The sequence below is a fragment of the Merops nubicus genome, unplaced genomic scaffold (assembly GCF_000691845.1).
Source record: "Merops nubicus isolate BGI_N331 unplaced genomic scaffold, ASM69184v1 Scaffold51836, whole genome shotgun sequence".
Taxonomy (NCBI): domain Eukaryota; kingdom Metazoa; phylum Chordata; class Aves; order Coraciiformes; family Meropidae; genus Merops; species Merops nubicus.
This window is the reverse complement of record NW_008613987.1, coordinates 1-13,499: the sequence shown is the minus strand read 5'-3', so window position 1 is coordinate 13,499 and position 13,499 is coordinate 1. Positions and strand designations below refer to the sequence as shown.

General features: G+C 39.7%; 1 protein-coding gene across 1 annotated transcript; it reads right to left on the bottom strand.

Moving 5' to 3' along the window:
- Positions 1–627: 627 nt before the first annotated feature.
- Positions 628–8,787, bottom strand: LOC103774632 (androgen-induced gene 1 protein-like; the record flags this gene model as incomplete). The annotated part of the gene is made up of 2 exons (XM_008942047.1): positions 628–783; positions 8,632–8,787. Coding segments are annotated over 2 exons (312 nt in total), but the record flags the coding sequence as incomplete, so codon positions are not given.
- Positions 8,788–13,499: the final 4,712 nt, after the last annotated feature.

Here is a 13,499-nt window from a genome sequence, read left to right as displayed (position 1 = left end):
GAGAATGAATGTCCTACTTGACAAAGCAGGGAGGGATGAAAAGGTCAGACTTCTTCTCAAGAAACTACATTTGTGACTACCAACAGAGCAATTTTGAAACCTTGTGTAGATACACATATATTCATGTAATTAAAAATACAAGTCCTGCTACAGCAGTTTGGTGTACTTGAGAAATGAGTAATTTATTTTTTTTTCTAAAAACACAGAAGTTCAAAAGGCACAGTGAGATTTTTTGAACAAGCATTTTAAACAGAACATTTTCATCACAAATTATACTTTGGTAGAATGGCAAAGAATCATTCAGTTAAGTGTTTCTGTAATTTTAGAGGAAGATCTGTCAAAGTCAGAACTTGTGTTTTGGGGAAGAGGCTCTTTTGATTAAAATTCCTCATGACCAGAGTGACATTGCGCTGGGAAAGGCACCTTAACACAGAAACAGTTGATCCCTACAACTAGCCTGGGATGTATGACACACAAGTTCAAATCTCCACTGTTCTAGCCTAATAGGGATTCAGATATGACTCAAGCAGTCAAGGAAATAAAGATATCATTCTTGCTTGCAAACAATATTCCTTAATCACCTCTGAGGGATTAGCTGGAAGTGCATGCACAACATGCACAGGGAAATCAGTGTCTTAGACTTTTGTTTATATAATGAAGTGTTTGCATTATTTTACTCACCATGCCATGATTTAGCCACGCTGGTATAAAATTATCAAGCAGCTTCGGGTAAACCAGTTCCCTGTCATAGATATAGATGCTCCAAAACATTGTCACAACAAACTAAGAAGAAAAAAAAAAGACATTTAAAAATATATGCTTCTGAACAATTAGCTACACATTTTAGATAGCAAAATGGGGCATTTAGCTAATGACCTACAGACAGACACAGACATTATTGTTCTTTGACCAAATACTGCTTTAATCAACAGTGTGAATCTGCATTATTCTTTGCATTCACAGGAGTTTCAACTTTTCTACCTTTTTTTTCCTTTTTGGCTTTCAGCCTGGAAAAAAATCTCATTTTTTGACTTAAATGCCTGTGGCCAAATTACAACTGAGTGCTACACTTTAGTAGCAGATGTGGTGCATAAATAATGATTCACCACTAACAAGATATAAAACAAATGGAAAATCAGATAAAATATCACTTGTAATTCATAGAACATATAAATTTGAAACATTCACCTCTAAACAGAAGTCTTTAAAGTCACCTTTCCACCTTTTCATGTTAGCCATCAAAATGGCATTGTTTAAAAAAAAAATAAAATTAACTCTTTAACTACTCTGCACACAATTCATGGACTGGGATCCACAGAAAAGAGGTCTAGTATCTGCTCGTTTGTCAATATGAAATTTGGCTTGGTTATTGTCAGAGACTATTTATCAAGAACCTAGAGAAAGACTATATTTCCTCTAGACTGAGGACAGGACAGATGGCTCAGATAAAGTTTGCAGTAGGCTATATTTTTTTGCCAAAGTGTGTACAAATCCTTCAAAGATACCCTGATGTCTGAAAAGTAAAGACAATATAAAGCCACAAAAATATACAGAAGTAATAGTTTTATCTTACCTTAGCTGGGGAAAGACCAAAGTAAGTAATTTAATTAAAACACAATTACTTTCTTAACTTGAATTTGAGTTGTAGTTTTCTAGTAATAAATGGTGTATTGTTTACAGCAGTAAAACCCAACACTTGTGCCAGGAGCTTTTCAATGATCATTTTCAGGGGATCTCTAAACAGCAGCGACAAGTCCAAGTTTAAACTTTGAGAAGCAACAGATAGGACTTTCACCAAGATCAGCAGGGAAGTATTCAGTTACATCCAAACTGATGGGGCCCATGATTTTACAGCTGATTTGGGGGGTCAGTAAAAGCAAATGCAGGTAATATGAGGTGAGCACAGCAAGGCTAGCAAATTATTAGTGTGTGTGACAGTGTAGGCCTAAGTTGTTTCATATGCTTTTGACTTAGCCAAGTTAAAATTGAGATTGCAGTTTATCAATGGTACCTTGTTCTAACCACAGACACACAGATTTTGGCCAGCCAGTTATGTGAATGACCTGAACCAACACACTGCTCCCTCAGTGTGCATTCAGTACATAGTTTCTTGGTTTCCAACACACTTGTCCATCTGTTATGATAGCTATTGGTGCCTGCTCAGAATAAGGTTGGACTATTTGACTAGCATACAGAGGCCAGGAAAAAGAAAAGGTTATGATGGACAGCCCCAAAAATATTGCAAGTGTAAAGTACCCCACAAGAAGTCTCTCTTCTGGGCTATCTTGGCATTGGCCTAGCCTATTTACGCACGTGCTGACACGCAAATGTCAAGATATGAATAGCTGAACAGCAGGGAAAATGGAAGCCAAGTCTCCTCTTCTCTATAGGCTTCCTAGAAGTCATGTATTAGCACAGTGGGTCTCTGAGAACCTGCTAAGACCAACTGGGAAACAAAAACATATTGTCAAGTGCATGAAGACCAAGACTGATAATGTTTTTTTCCAAGGCAGCCTTACAGCAAGAAAAAATCACTCAGGTCAGTATAAGGTTAGTCGAACCTTATACTGCATACAACAAAGCTGCCATGTTTTGACCTGTGATTTTTGTGTGGAGCAGCGTAGAACAATAGACTTTACCAAGGAGGTAAAGGTAAGAAAAGAGGGGATGTGCCATCTGTCCTTTACCCCAAGTTAGCCAACGGATGGAACGGGATCAGCCTGGCTGGCTGCAGCCATCTGGAGCCACAGACGGCAAAGGCCGCCTAGCGAAGCGCCATCGCCGGGCAGACATAAGGTGAAGGAAGCGCGCGGGGCGCAAGGTGTTACAGACCTCACCCCGCCTGCGGGACGACCCGATGTGAGGCCAACACAACGCTGTGGGGGAGATCCCTTCCACTGTCTGAGTGGCTTACCTCACCTTCCCTTACAACTAGTTCATTTGGATGAAATGAACTATGAGAATGAACTATCGCACTATGAATTCAAATGAACTACAAAAATTAGCTATTTGGATTAAAAAACTAGCATCAGGACTTGCCTACTTAGCTACCTTGGCTGCTTCTGAATTTGTTTACTTTGATTAATGGGCGACTACTGATTTGGTACTTTGAAATTACCTCCACTATGCTTACACTTTGGTAATGGTAGACTTCTGTTTGGGCTGGGCTTTGACAAGATCACATGTGGTCATGCAGTGCCAGGCCATAATACAACTGAACTGCTTCTTTACAGTGCCCTTGTAAGGCTCAATTGGAATTGCAGCTCTTATGCTCATGCTGTCTTCACTGTGGCCCAATTAATCACTTTTGTGGGGACAGTCACAGTACTACTCTTACATGCCAGGTTGAATAGGCTGCTCAGATGCAGCAGACATCTTTCAGGGAGCCTAGTACTTTTATTTTCTTTTGTTACCAAGGCAAAAAGGCACAAACATCACCTTTACACTTCTTTGTTAGACAAACTCAAGGCCTGGAATTCAAGGAAGAAATCAGGCACCAGCAATTGCTTTTACTCTTCTTTGCACGGGAGCCTCCCAAGACTGCCAACAAAGACAGAATATTTGCTTATATGTAAGGCTAAGAAACACATAAAAGAACAGAAGAGTCTCACATTTGCTACTTACCCTATCTAGTGTACTATAGACTAAAGGGAACATCAAATTTGCAAGGAGAACTTGGAAAATGCTTAAAAATATGGAGTACCTCACTTGTTCCAGGCATCTAACGTACCGCTAAAGAAATACGCAGCAGCAGGAAAAAAACAAGGCTGAAAATGAAACTCTGTTTTCCCACTTAGGGAGATATTCCTTGAGTTTTTGTCCTCCATGTCTGAAGCTTCAGAGGATATGAGAAGAGCATGTGGCACTGCCAAGGGAAAAATTTTAAAGGACAAGTTGGGAAATGGTGATTCAAAAGGGAAAACAAGTGGCTTTATCAAAACACCACAAATGGAGGCAAAGAGAAACTGAGAGAGGAAAGCCAGTAAAAAGAATTGTATAATTTGCTGTTTTACATGAGCCCAACCAAGAAATGTTATGCAAAAGAAGCATGAACTCAGTGGAACTTTATTTTCCTGCACTATGTGTTTTTGTTTTTGGCTGGGCTGCACAGTTCACTCATTTCCTGGATGGCTTCACGACAAATTAAAAAAACCCCAATCCTTTGACCTTGACAAAATTTCTTCTAAATACAGCTAAAGGTAAGCTTTCTGGCTATCTCTCAAGACATTTGTGGTTAACAGCGAGTATTGTTTGTGAGCCTCTTTGAGGCTACATATAGAAGCAAAATGTTATTAAAAGCAGACCACAGTAAGCACCGGTTGGCATGGGACTCGCTCTAGGTGGGACCTAGTGCTAGCACAGCATTACACCAAATGAATTTGAAACGGGCCAGTGAAAGAAATGACAAGGAGTGGGAAATGAAAATCAGAGAAGGCTCCCCTCAGAGAACAGAGTTCAGGAGGCAGCTGCACCACTGCTCACTCACGTTCCCATCATCAGTTACCACATCACCACAGATGAGGGCAAAATATAAAATAGAGGGATTTTGGCATGGTCAAGTCAGTTGTGGAAAGAAAAGTATTCTGCAGTCCAGTAAAGTAACGAGGTAAGTAGGAGAGCACAGCAAATGCCTACACCTCTTTTCTTGGGATAAGATCCCAGATCAGCATTACTGGTGATCTGCAAAAGAAGGGCGATCAGCTTTCCTTGTGATTGTACCAGTACAGAGAAATAAGATAAGAAAGCACACCTGGTGTTCTCTCTTTCATGTCACAGGTTTTTAAAAACAGCAAAGTATAACATAAAGAATATGTGATCATTCTAGCCAGTTTAGACTCAGACCTGAATGGACATATTAAAGCCATGTGATATAAAATATTAATAATACAGTTTGTGATTTTCTAGGCAGCAATCCCTCTTCTAATATGTAGCAATATCAATTTTCTTTCTTCTTCCTATTTCTACAAAACACTGTCTTAAACAACTAGAAATGCCTGTTTTATCTCTTCCCCATGTTGGATACAAATTACAAGAAACATGTTGATAAAATCATACACAGTTTACACAAAACACTAATTAACCACAAAAACTTGGCAACTTCATGATCTATGTCAAAAAGTAGGGATAGCCTAAACTCTGGTATAGTCTCTGACGTTTAATTGTCTCACACTACTTTAGCAGTGTAAATTATTGCCAATATAATCTCCTTTACACTGATAAAGGGGGTGTAAGTGCAGCCAGTGTAGATAAGAATTGGTAATGAACTCCTAAAATGTCTGTGCAAGCATTTTAATTCAGTGGGTGCTTCCTGATCTCTTAGGCATTTGAATAGTACTGCAGGCTTATAATAATCAAAAAAAGAGCTAGGAAGTGTTGCCCACAGACTTTTCTGTGCAATAAGGCTCCACTGCATAGAAAACTGCTGTGTTGATTTCTGATTTCATTCCCTTAAGAGTTGTATTATAAAAAGCAACATTAGGTAAACAGTAGCCATTCAAAGGTTCATGTGTTTTACTTCATGCTCCTAAACAAAATGGCAGGTTGGAAATTCAGTTTTATCTGAGCCCCCAAAGATCCACAAGGCATAACACAGCACTGGAGAGATGTGATTTGCTGCAAAGATTTTGCAAGATTTGATTTGTTGCAAAGCCACCCAAGGAGATTGTTTGCCCTTAGGCTGGTTCTCTTCCCTCGTTTGGAAGGTGGGAGGAGGTTAGTGGTCAGACTTCCCATGTGGTTTATATGTAATTTTAATACTTTTTTAGGAAGTACTAAAAATGAAATACTTTATTTTGTTACTTTTTTTTTTTCACACTTCATTGTTTGAATTGGGAATGGAAACCCCTTTCTCGTCTGTTTTTCAGAACAAGTAATCTCAAGGGCTTCAGTAACCAGGAAATGCAGAAAAAAACAGTGCTGAATTGCTCTTCAAAAACTACAGTTAGTGGGCTTTAAAATGTTCCCCTTGTATTTGTATTATTCCCTAAACAAACCCTGTGTAAAACACTGAGCAATAAAAATAATGTATATGCTAAGGTAACTGACAAGTATTTAAGCATGACCATTGCTGTTACATTAGAAACCAAACAAGCATTTTATTCACATCCATCCCAACTTTCACATGTGAAGGTTCCCTTCTGCCACTACTGGAAACCACTGAGAAGCTCCATGGAGAGTTAGGTGGGTGAATCTCAACAAAAACCTGCATCTGAACTTCTGTTCGAGTTTTTGTTTGTTTGTTTGTTTGTTTTTTTTCTTGAATGAGGAAGCTGTTGAAAGACTATGGGAAACAAGGGAACTTTATTTCTGCAGACACTTTGGTGTTAAATAACTTCCTTCTAACAATCACCTCCAGCATACCAAAATTTCATTGAGTATTTTCTTACACATAAATAGCTCTTTAGAGAACAAAGCCAGTGTTAGCCTTTTGCTGTTTTCAGGCCCTGAATTTTTTCCACCCATAATCCCACTGAAGAAGAGCTCCCAGTGGCTGGAAGCCCTTCAGGCCCTGGCCAAGGCTTTGGCAAAGGGCAGCTGCAGTGTGGTGGGCGCTGCTGGAAAGGATCAGACTTCAGGAAGGAGCTGAGACTGCTGTTAAATTACTGAGTGCTGCTCTTTGGCCTTCCAGTAGCCAGAAGAAGAAATAACAATGAAAACAAACATTTTAGACTTTCCTTGTAAGAAGTGAAATGAAATAATACGTGGTAATCAATTGCTTCCCCTAGCCATTGAAAGGTCACCTTTGGAAATGGAGAGCATCTGTCAAATGAGCACAGTTGTTGCTTATTATTTCTGGATTTATTTTTGTTTAAGACAGAAGATGTTTCTGTATGAAAGCCTCGGGAAAGTAGCTTGCTCCATGGATGCAACTTATCTCTTGGGAACTACTGACTTGTGAATGTTGCAACAGTACTTCTGGTGCAGGCAATGGCTAGCTGGGGTTCCTTGCTTATGGGTGGCCAGAGAAGCAACACCTGAAAGAAATGTGCAGAATTGCTAGGACAAATTGAAGCTGAAATTCTCCAAGATCTCAAAAAGTTGCACAGTCAGGAACACTGCAAGTGGTGGAGGAGCACAGAGTTAAAACAGTGGCAGGAGAGAATCCTTGAATCCTGAGCACCATAAAAGAGCCAGGGAGGGTGTGCTCTGATGCACATAAAGACTCTACACTTCCAGATTGAAAAAGGCACTTAAAATCTTTATTTAAAGACAAATAATGTGATGTTGTTGTTCTCCTTCACTTCTACTATCAACAGAGTAGGAAAAGCATCTGTCGTCAATCACAATCACAATTACTTCTAATTCCCTATCTCCCCTAAAATACAAATGTAACATATAAATCTCTACACCCATAAACTACATATTTGCAAGCCTGTTTATGCACAGATTTTTTAAAAACTATTAGTTGATCCAGTTTCTTTTACCATGGTTGGAATTGTGGCAGCTCCCACGAGGCAGTCCAGCAAGTACAGTAAGGGAAGGCTGCCAGCTGGGTTTTCATGAAAGAAATACCTGCACATTATTTCACATGTGCTTTGCACTTTCTAACTTTGCAAAAGCACTCTATTTCTTCATGTATTGTGAAATCCCACAGAAATGGTGAAATCAGAATTTAATGAAGCAACTCTGAATATATCAAATTATAACTCACAGATTGGTACATTGTGTTAATTGCTGTCAACGGTAAGTGATTGGCTTTTGTGAAACAGTTTAACTTTAGATATGTCACAGTTTTCTAGTAGTCCTGCCATAAAAAATTGCTTCTAGTCAATTTACTTAGTGAACTACTGTACACTGAAATAAAAAAAAATTAGAATTAAAGGTTGATCCTGAATTACAATAAAAACAATAACAAGTAGTTCACATTTTTTTTTTTTCATGTAACCTAAACTTAGAACTAGACTGGCACAGATCACACTTCCATGTAAAGACCTGAAGTTCTGGATTTACAGCTGCTTTCAGTGTGTGGTATGAGACATGTAAAGACATTCAGCACCTTTTGCCATTGAAAGCAATCTACCATGTCCCAGTGGAGCAGAACCTGATCCAAAGAATCGTTTTCTTCAGAAAATCAAGACATGCAAACCCCACATTTTTCTATACCTTCTGTATGCTTTTTACACTATTGATAAAACCCTTTTCTACCCTATATCTCCTGTCAGCTCTGAATCCCCCATGGGATTAACAGGGAGCAATCTAGACATTTCACTTCCCTTCTTGGACATGACGAAATTGCTTACAGCACCAACTCTGGTCAGGTTGTTATGGTGTGAAACGTTTCACAGTCAGCATTTTCACCACTCCCAGCGATGACACACAGTATGGAAAAAGCCCAAATTGACTCTCAAGATGCTGCTGGTACAATTCACATTTGAAATCACTTGTACAATCAATTTCCTATTGTAAAGTAGATTTTTTTTTTTTTTAGTGAACTAAAAATAATTTCAGTGACATCAGTTCTCCCTTACACCTGTGAAAAACAAAGAGAGTAGCAAAATAATCTCTACCATTTTTATCTTTCTGCACATTATTTTGTGTAGAGGTGGGAAGGCCTTTCAGGCAGAAAACAATCAGTAAATAACACTACTCACTCAGTTTGTAAAGACCTGTGCAGATTAACACCATACTTACCACTCCAACAGGGAAAGCTAAAACAGCCATCACCCAGTCGCGGAGGGAAATTAGTTTTTTCAGCTGCCTCTCTTGCTCTTGACTGTCATTTCCTTTAGTGAGAAGACTGGAGAGGTCGGTCAAGACACAGATCCCAAAGAAGACAGCCTGGATAACCTGCATGGAAAGGGTACACACTCGTGAACACAGACAATACCAGATCTTTGGCAGAGAGGAGACTAGACACAGGCATGTGTGAAGAATATTGCCACAGAATTGACATGGGGAGTGGGAAAACATCAGTCCCTTAAAAAGGAGTAGAGTTTGATCACATAAAAGCCACTTGTGTTTCTAGACAAAAAGTTCTGCATGCACCTTGCTCCTCATGTATAAAGGAGAGGACTGTTCCAGAGGTGGGACTTGCCACCTTCACCTCAGACACATGCCACCCACTGGGGACTGAACTGCAGTCAGTTCAGTCTTCACTCCTGCTTCACTCCATACAGTTTGGCCTCAAAGCCATAGAATTCGTGCCTGAGGTGGAAGAAGTGAGGAATGCTCCCTGGAAAAGAAAGGAAACCAAGAGGAGCGGTTCTTTCCCCTGTTCCAGGAGGTCTCCCTTGAGGATCCTGCCTGCACCAGACGCTCCACTCAGAGGTGAAGGAGGTGCCTGAGACTTCCTGAGAAATGCAGCACACAGCCTGGGCTTCGGCAAAACTACCGCTACTTCATCTGTGGTAGTGAATGACACAACGAGAAAGCTGCAGGAGTTATTCAAGTCTTCCTTTCATGATGGCAGATTGTCATCTACCTGCTTTTTCCTTTTTTTGCATTTATGTATTTGTGTGCAATATCATAAGATTATCTGTTATATTAAATTGGTAGCTTAATCACACGAACCCACCGATTTGGTTCAAACTGAACTTGATCTTAGTTTGATCACTGCATTTTTCTTCCTTAATTAGCTTAATAAAGTTGTAATAAGTTAGCTCAGGAATGCTCTTGCCTGAGTACCTGCACATCCTTTCTAGCACAGTTCAGAGGAAGTGTATGCAGCCTGTTTACTCCCCGAGCTGGAAGCCTGGGTCACAGACCCACATGGATCCAATAATCTCACGTAAAAAAATTAAGAAAACATGGGCTTGGTTCCCAAATTGCAGAGCAATTAATAAAAAAAACCATAAACATAGGCTTAAAAGACATACTACATGTTTTTCAAAGCACGAATGGGATACAAGGATGGAAGGAAGTATGAAAGGAAGGATGGAAGGACGTACGGAAGGAAGGACAGAAGGGAGGAAGGGAGGAAGGAAATACCAAATAGATGTTGGCTGCTAGAAGAAATCCAGAGACGTGCAATGGTTGGACAGATTGAACTACATTCCCGCCCTCAACAATCCTTATATGACCCAAATACTTGTAAATTCTGGCTGTAAAGCTGTGAATAACAGACGTTCAAATGTCTCCTGGATCTGCTTGCAATTGTGCTGCCATTGCTCTCCCCTCTCCAGGCTGTAGCTACATTTAATTTGCTTGATAAATAGACCAAGTAACATTACAAAACATTCCCTGAAGCCATGAAATGTGAGACTACTAGTGTGAGAGATATACTGTGCTAGAAAAAGGTATTATCACTTCAAATGACTGCCTGGAAAAGCTACCATCTTCTACATAATTTCTGAAAAACCTTTTATATAAAAGTTGGGGCTCCTTGGAGCTACAGAATCACATGAACTCCCAGTGCACTTTTTCATATTATTTGATTGAAACAAGCACTCTGTAGAAAAAACTTTCTATACTCAGCCCTGTTTCCCACCGAACAGATGGCCTATTTGGAGAGAGGAATAGGAGAACTAATTATGCATTTGCTTTACTTTAAGGAGATACAATACCATCTACTATTCATTCAAGAGTGTGAAGGAAAATATATACCAAAGAAGGAAAAAGATTTAAGACAGATTTAAGACAGAACTGGGAAAAAAAAACCCAAACAAACAAACAAACCACCAAACAAAAAATCCACCTAATAGTAATGAGATCAATTTGGGTGTTAAAAAGTTTAGGCTGAGTACCAGGAAATATTTCCTAACAGTGAGCTCTGTCAGACCATGAAATAGTTCCTCAGAGGAAGTGGTGGAAGCCTCATGGCTTGAGTCACTCAAACCAATATTGGACAAACACTCGATGATGTACTGCAGGGAGCAGCATTACCCTGGCAGGGCTTGGACAAGTGACTAATGGATTGTTTGCAGCTCTAACTACGATTCCCTGAAATGGTTGCTCTCCAAAGAAACACAGGCTCAAACAATCACACGCCCACTTTCCAAGGGAATTGAGATTGTACATCCACTAATCAATCACAAACCGAACAGCTTCTCTCCCCATTATCCTGTTATGAATACACCACTTCAAGGGAAAATACAATGATATCATTGGGAGTAACTGAAAACTCCTAAAGGGAAAGAAAGTACCCAAAGATTTCAGAGAGTAGGTATGAACTAAAATATTCTGCAGAAAGTTTAACAACAAAAAGTTCATATAGGAAAGAGACAACTACATATTTATTGAGAACACTTAGAGCCATGAAAAATTTACAGTGTTCAGGAAGGAAAAGTTCCAGCTTATTCATGCAAATCATGTACATACATTCTCTCTCATACTTCCTTTGCTTTCTAGAATGTGCAAGGAAACTCTTCTGACACCTATAAACATTTAAGACTAGACTGAGGGCCTCCAGAGCTGCATGAGTCTCAGCAGCATAAACTGAACAGCCAGAGTCAGTAACAATTTATGTCCTTCGTGGGTCTGTCTTAGGAAAAGTGTAGCTACTGTTGGTTTATGGCATGAAATTTTTAAAGTTTATGGTTTGAAATTTTATGGCATGAATTTTTAAAGTCCATGCTCCTTGGTGTGAATGCTGCCTAACAAATGTGAAAAGTTCACAGCAAGGGAATAGAAGCTCCCTCTAGACAACATTCCCCCAAATGCCCTGGTGTTATCTCAGAATTAGGATAACATTTTCAAAACAAGGTAATAATATTCCTTATCAATGATTAAAGTAAACTAATTGTACATGTGTGCCTCCTACAAGAAAATAAAGACTTGCTTCAGTAGGACTGCTCTTCCACACGGTGCTCACTGCAGGATAATAGCTGATGACCTCCCCATATTCCCCCTAATCTGACTTCTTAAGAGTCAGACAGAAAATGTTATTTCCTCATAAACCTTTCTTCAGGGCATGGAGACTCTCTTCTCCCTGTGCCGCAGAGGTCTACAGTGCAGACAAAATCTCTGCACAACTGAGGTCAATGGAAATCCTGTCACTACACTTAGCAAGGCAGAAAATTCCCATGAAATTCACTGAATCTAGGATTTCATTGCCTGTAGACTCGTCCTCTTTCGAGCTCACTCTTGTAATCAGAAGCATTCTTTAGAGCCCAGGGCAGAATTGGAAAAGTCTATGGAAGCACTACTATTATTCATGGGTATTTTTTCCTCTTCCTGCTTTTGAAAACAGAGAATTTGCTATGATCAAATTATCATTTTTAAGACTTAACAAATTATTTTTTGATATTTACAAATTATTCCATGTTCCCCTCTATGAAATAAAGGCATCTGAGTAGGCTGGAAAATAGACAGCGCTGCCAGTATAAAACATGGGAGTAACACTCAGTAAAATCAGCAAAGAAAAACAATAACAGCATGGAGAATTAAGAAACTTTTACACATTCAAAAATGTCACGTTTGCACATGAAGTGCACGCCCATATTTGTGTATGCATGAGCACATGTATTAGGTACCTGTACTTCACTACCAGGTAAGCTTCCACTGTTTAAAGGCACTAAAGAAAGAGTCTGCAAATATAACCCATATTCTAGGAAGACTGTTTCACACTAGGATGTCAGGGGGCCTGTCTGATCCCTGAAGGCAGCCAGGGCCCGTCTCACCCCCAGCCAGGAGCAGGGCAGCTGGGGACACTGGGGCAGTCCCTGCCCCAGGCGTTTCCCTGGGGACTGGCCACCAGCCTGTGGGTTGGGGCAGACAAAACCTGACACATCAAAGCAATGCTCATGCTCAAGATCAAGACAACCCATGGCTCTCCACAGGAAGATGAAAGTATAACTCTACCAGCATGCAAAATTGAACTGCTGAAATCTGTCCTTTCTCATCTATTTCAGATTTTACAACCTGCCATATACAGAATGTGGTCTGGTTTTCATTTCCAAACAACAAGAATACGATTTATAACCTCAGAGTACCTGTTACAACTCCTTGTCACCTTGTGTCACTTCAGCTTTCATTCTTCCAGCCTCTAGACATTCTTATTTGATGTAAAAACGTACTATGACTCAGCAGTTAAGGTGATTGTACTTTCAGAAACTCTGAAGTTATTTGTCAGATTTTTATCTCTTTGCCCACTGTAAACACGAGTGATTTGACTCTGTTTTGGGACCATGCTTGGTTTGGATTGTAGTGTACTGGGCTGTGTTCAGGCACATGTAGACAGCCTGCATCCTGTAACAATAGCTCAGTTATGTACAGTTGCAATATACAGAGCAAGTCCAGGTTAAGTTGAGAATAACAAGATATTTTTTGCTAGAAAATGCACTGTGTTTACAGAACAAAGCCATGGGCTATAGCTGTTTATCAAATATGTTACTGCTCTTGACTGCATGAAACTAGTGATTCTTCTTGTCCATTGCCATTCCAGCATTACTGACAAGCACGTTGCTTTTATTCTTGCAATTTCTCCTCCCCTAGCTGTATCCTTGTTAGTTATAATAGCAAGCAGAAGCTGGACAACATGTAATGAAGTGCTAAATCAGAGAAGCTACTAACTTCAGATAAGGAAAATGCAAATATTTGAGTCTACAGACAAATGAAAGAGT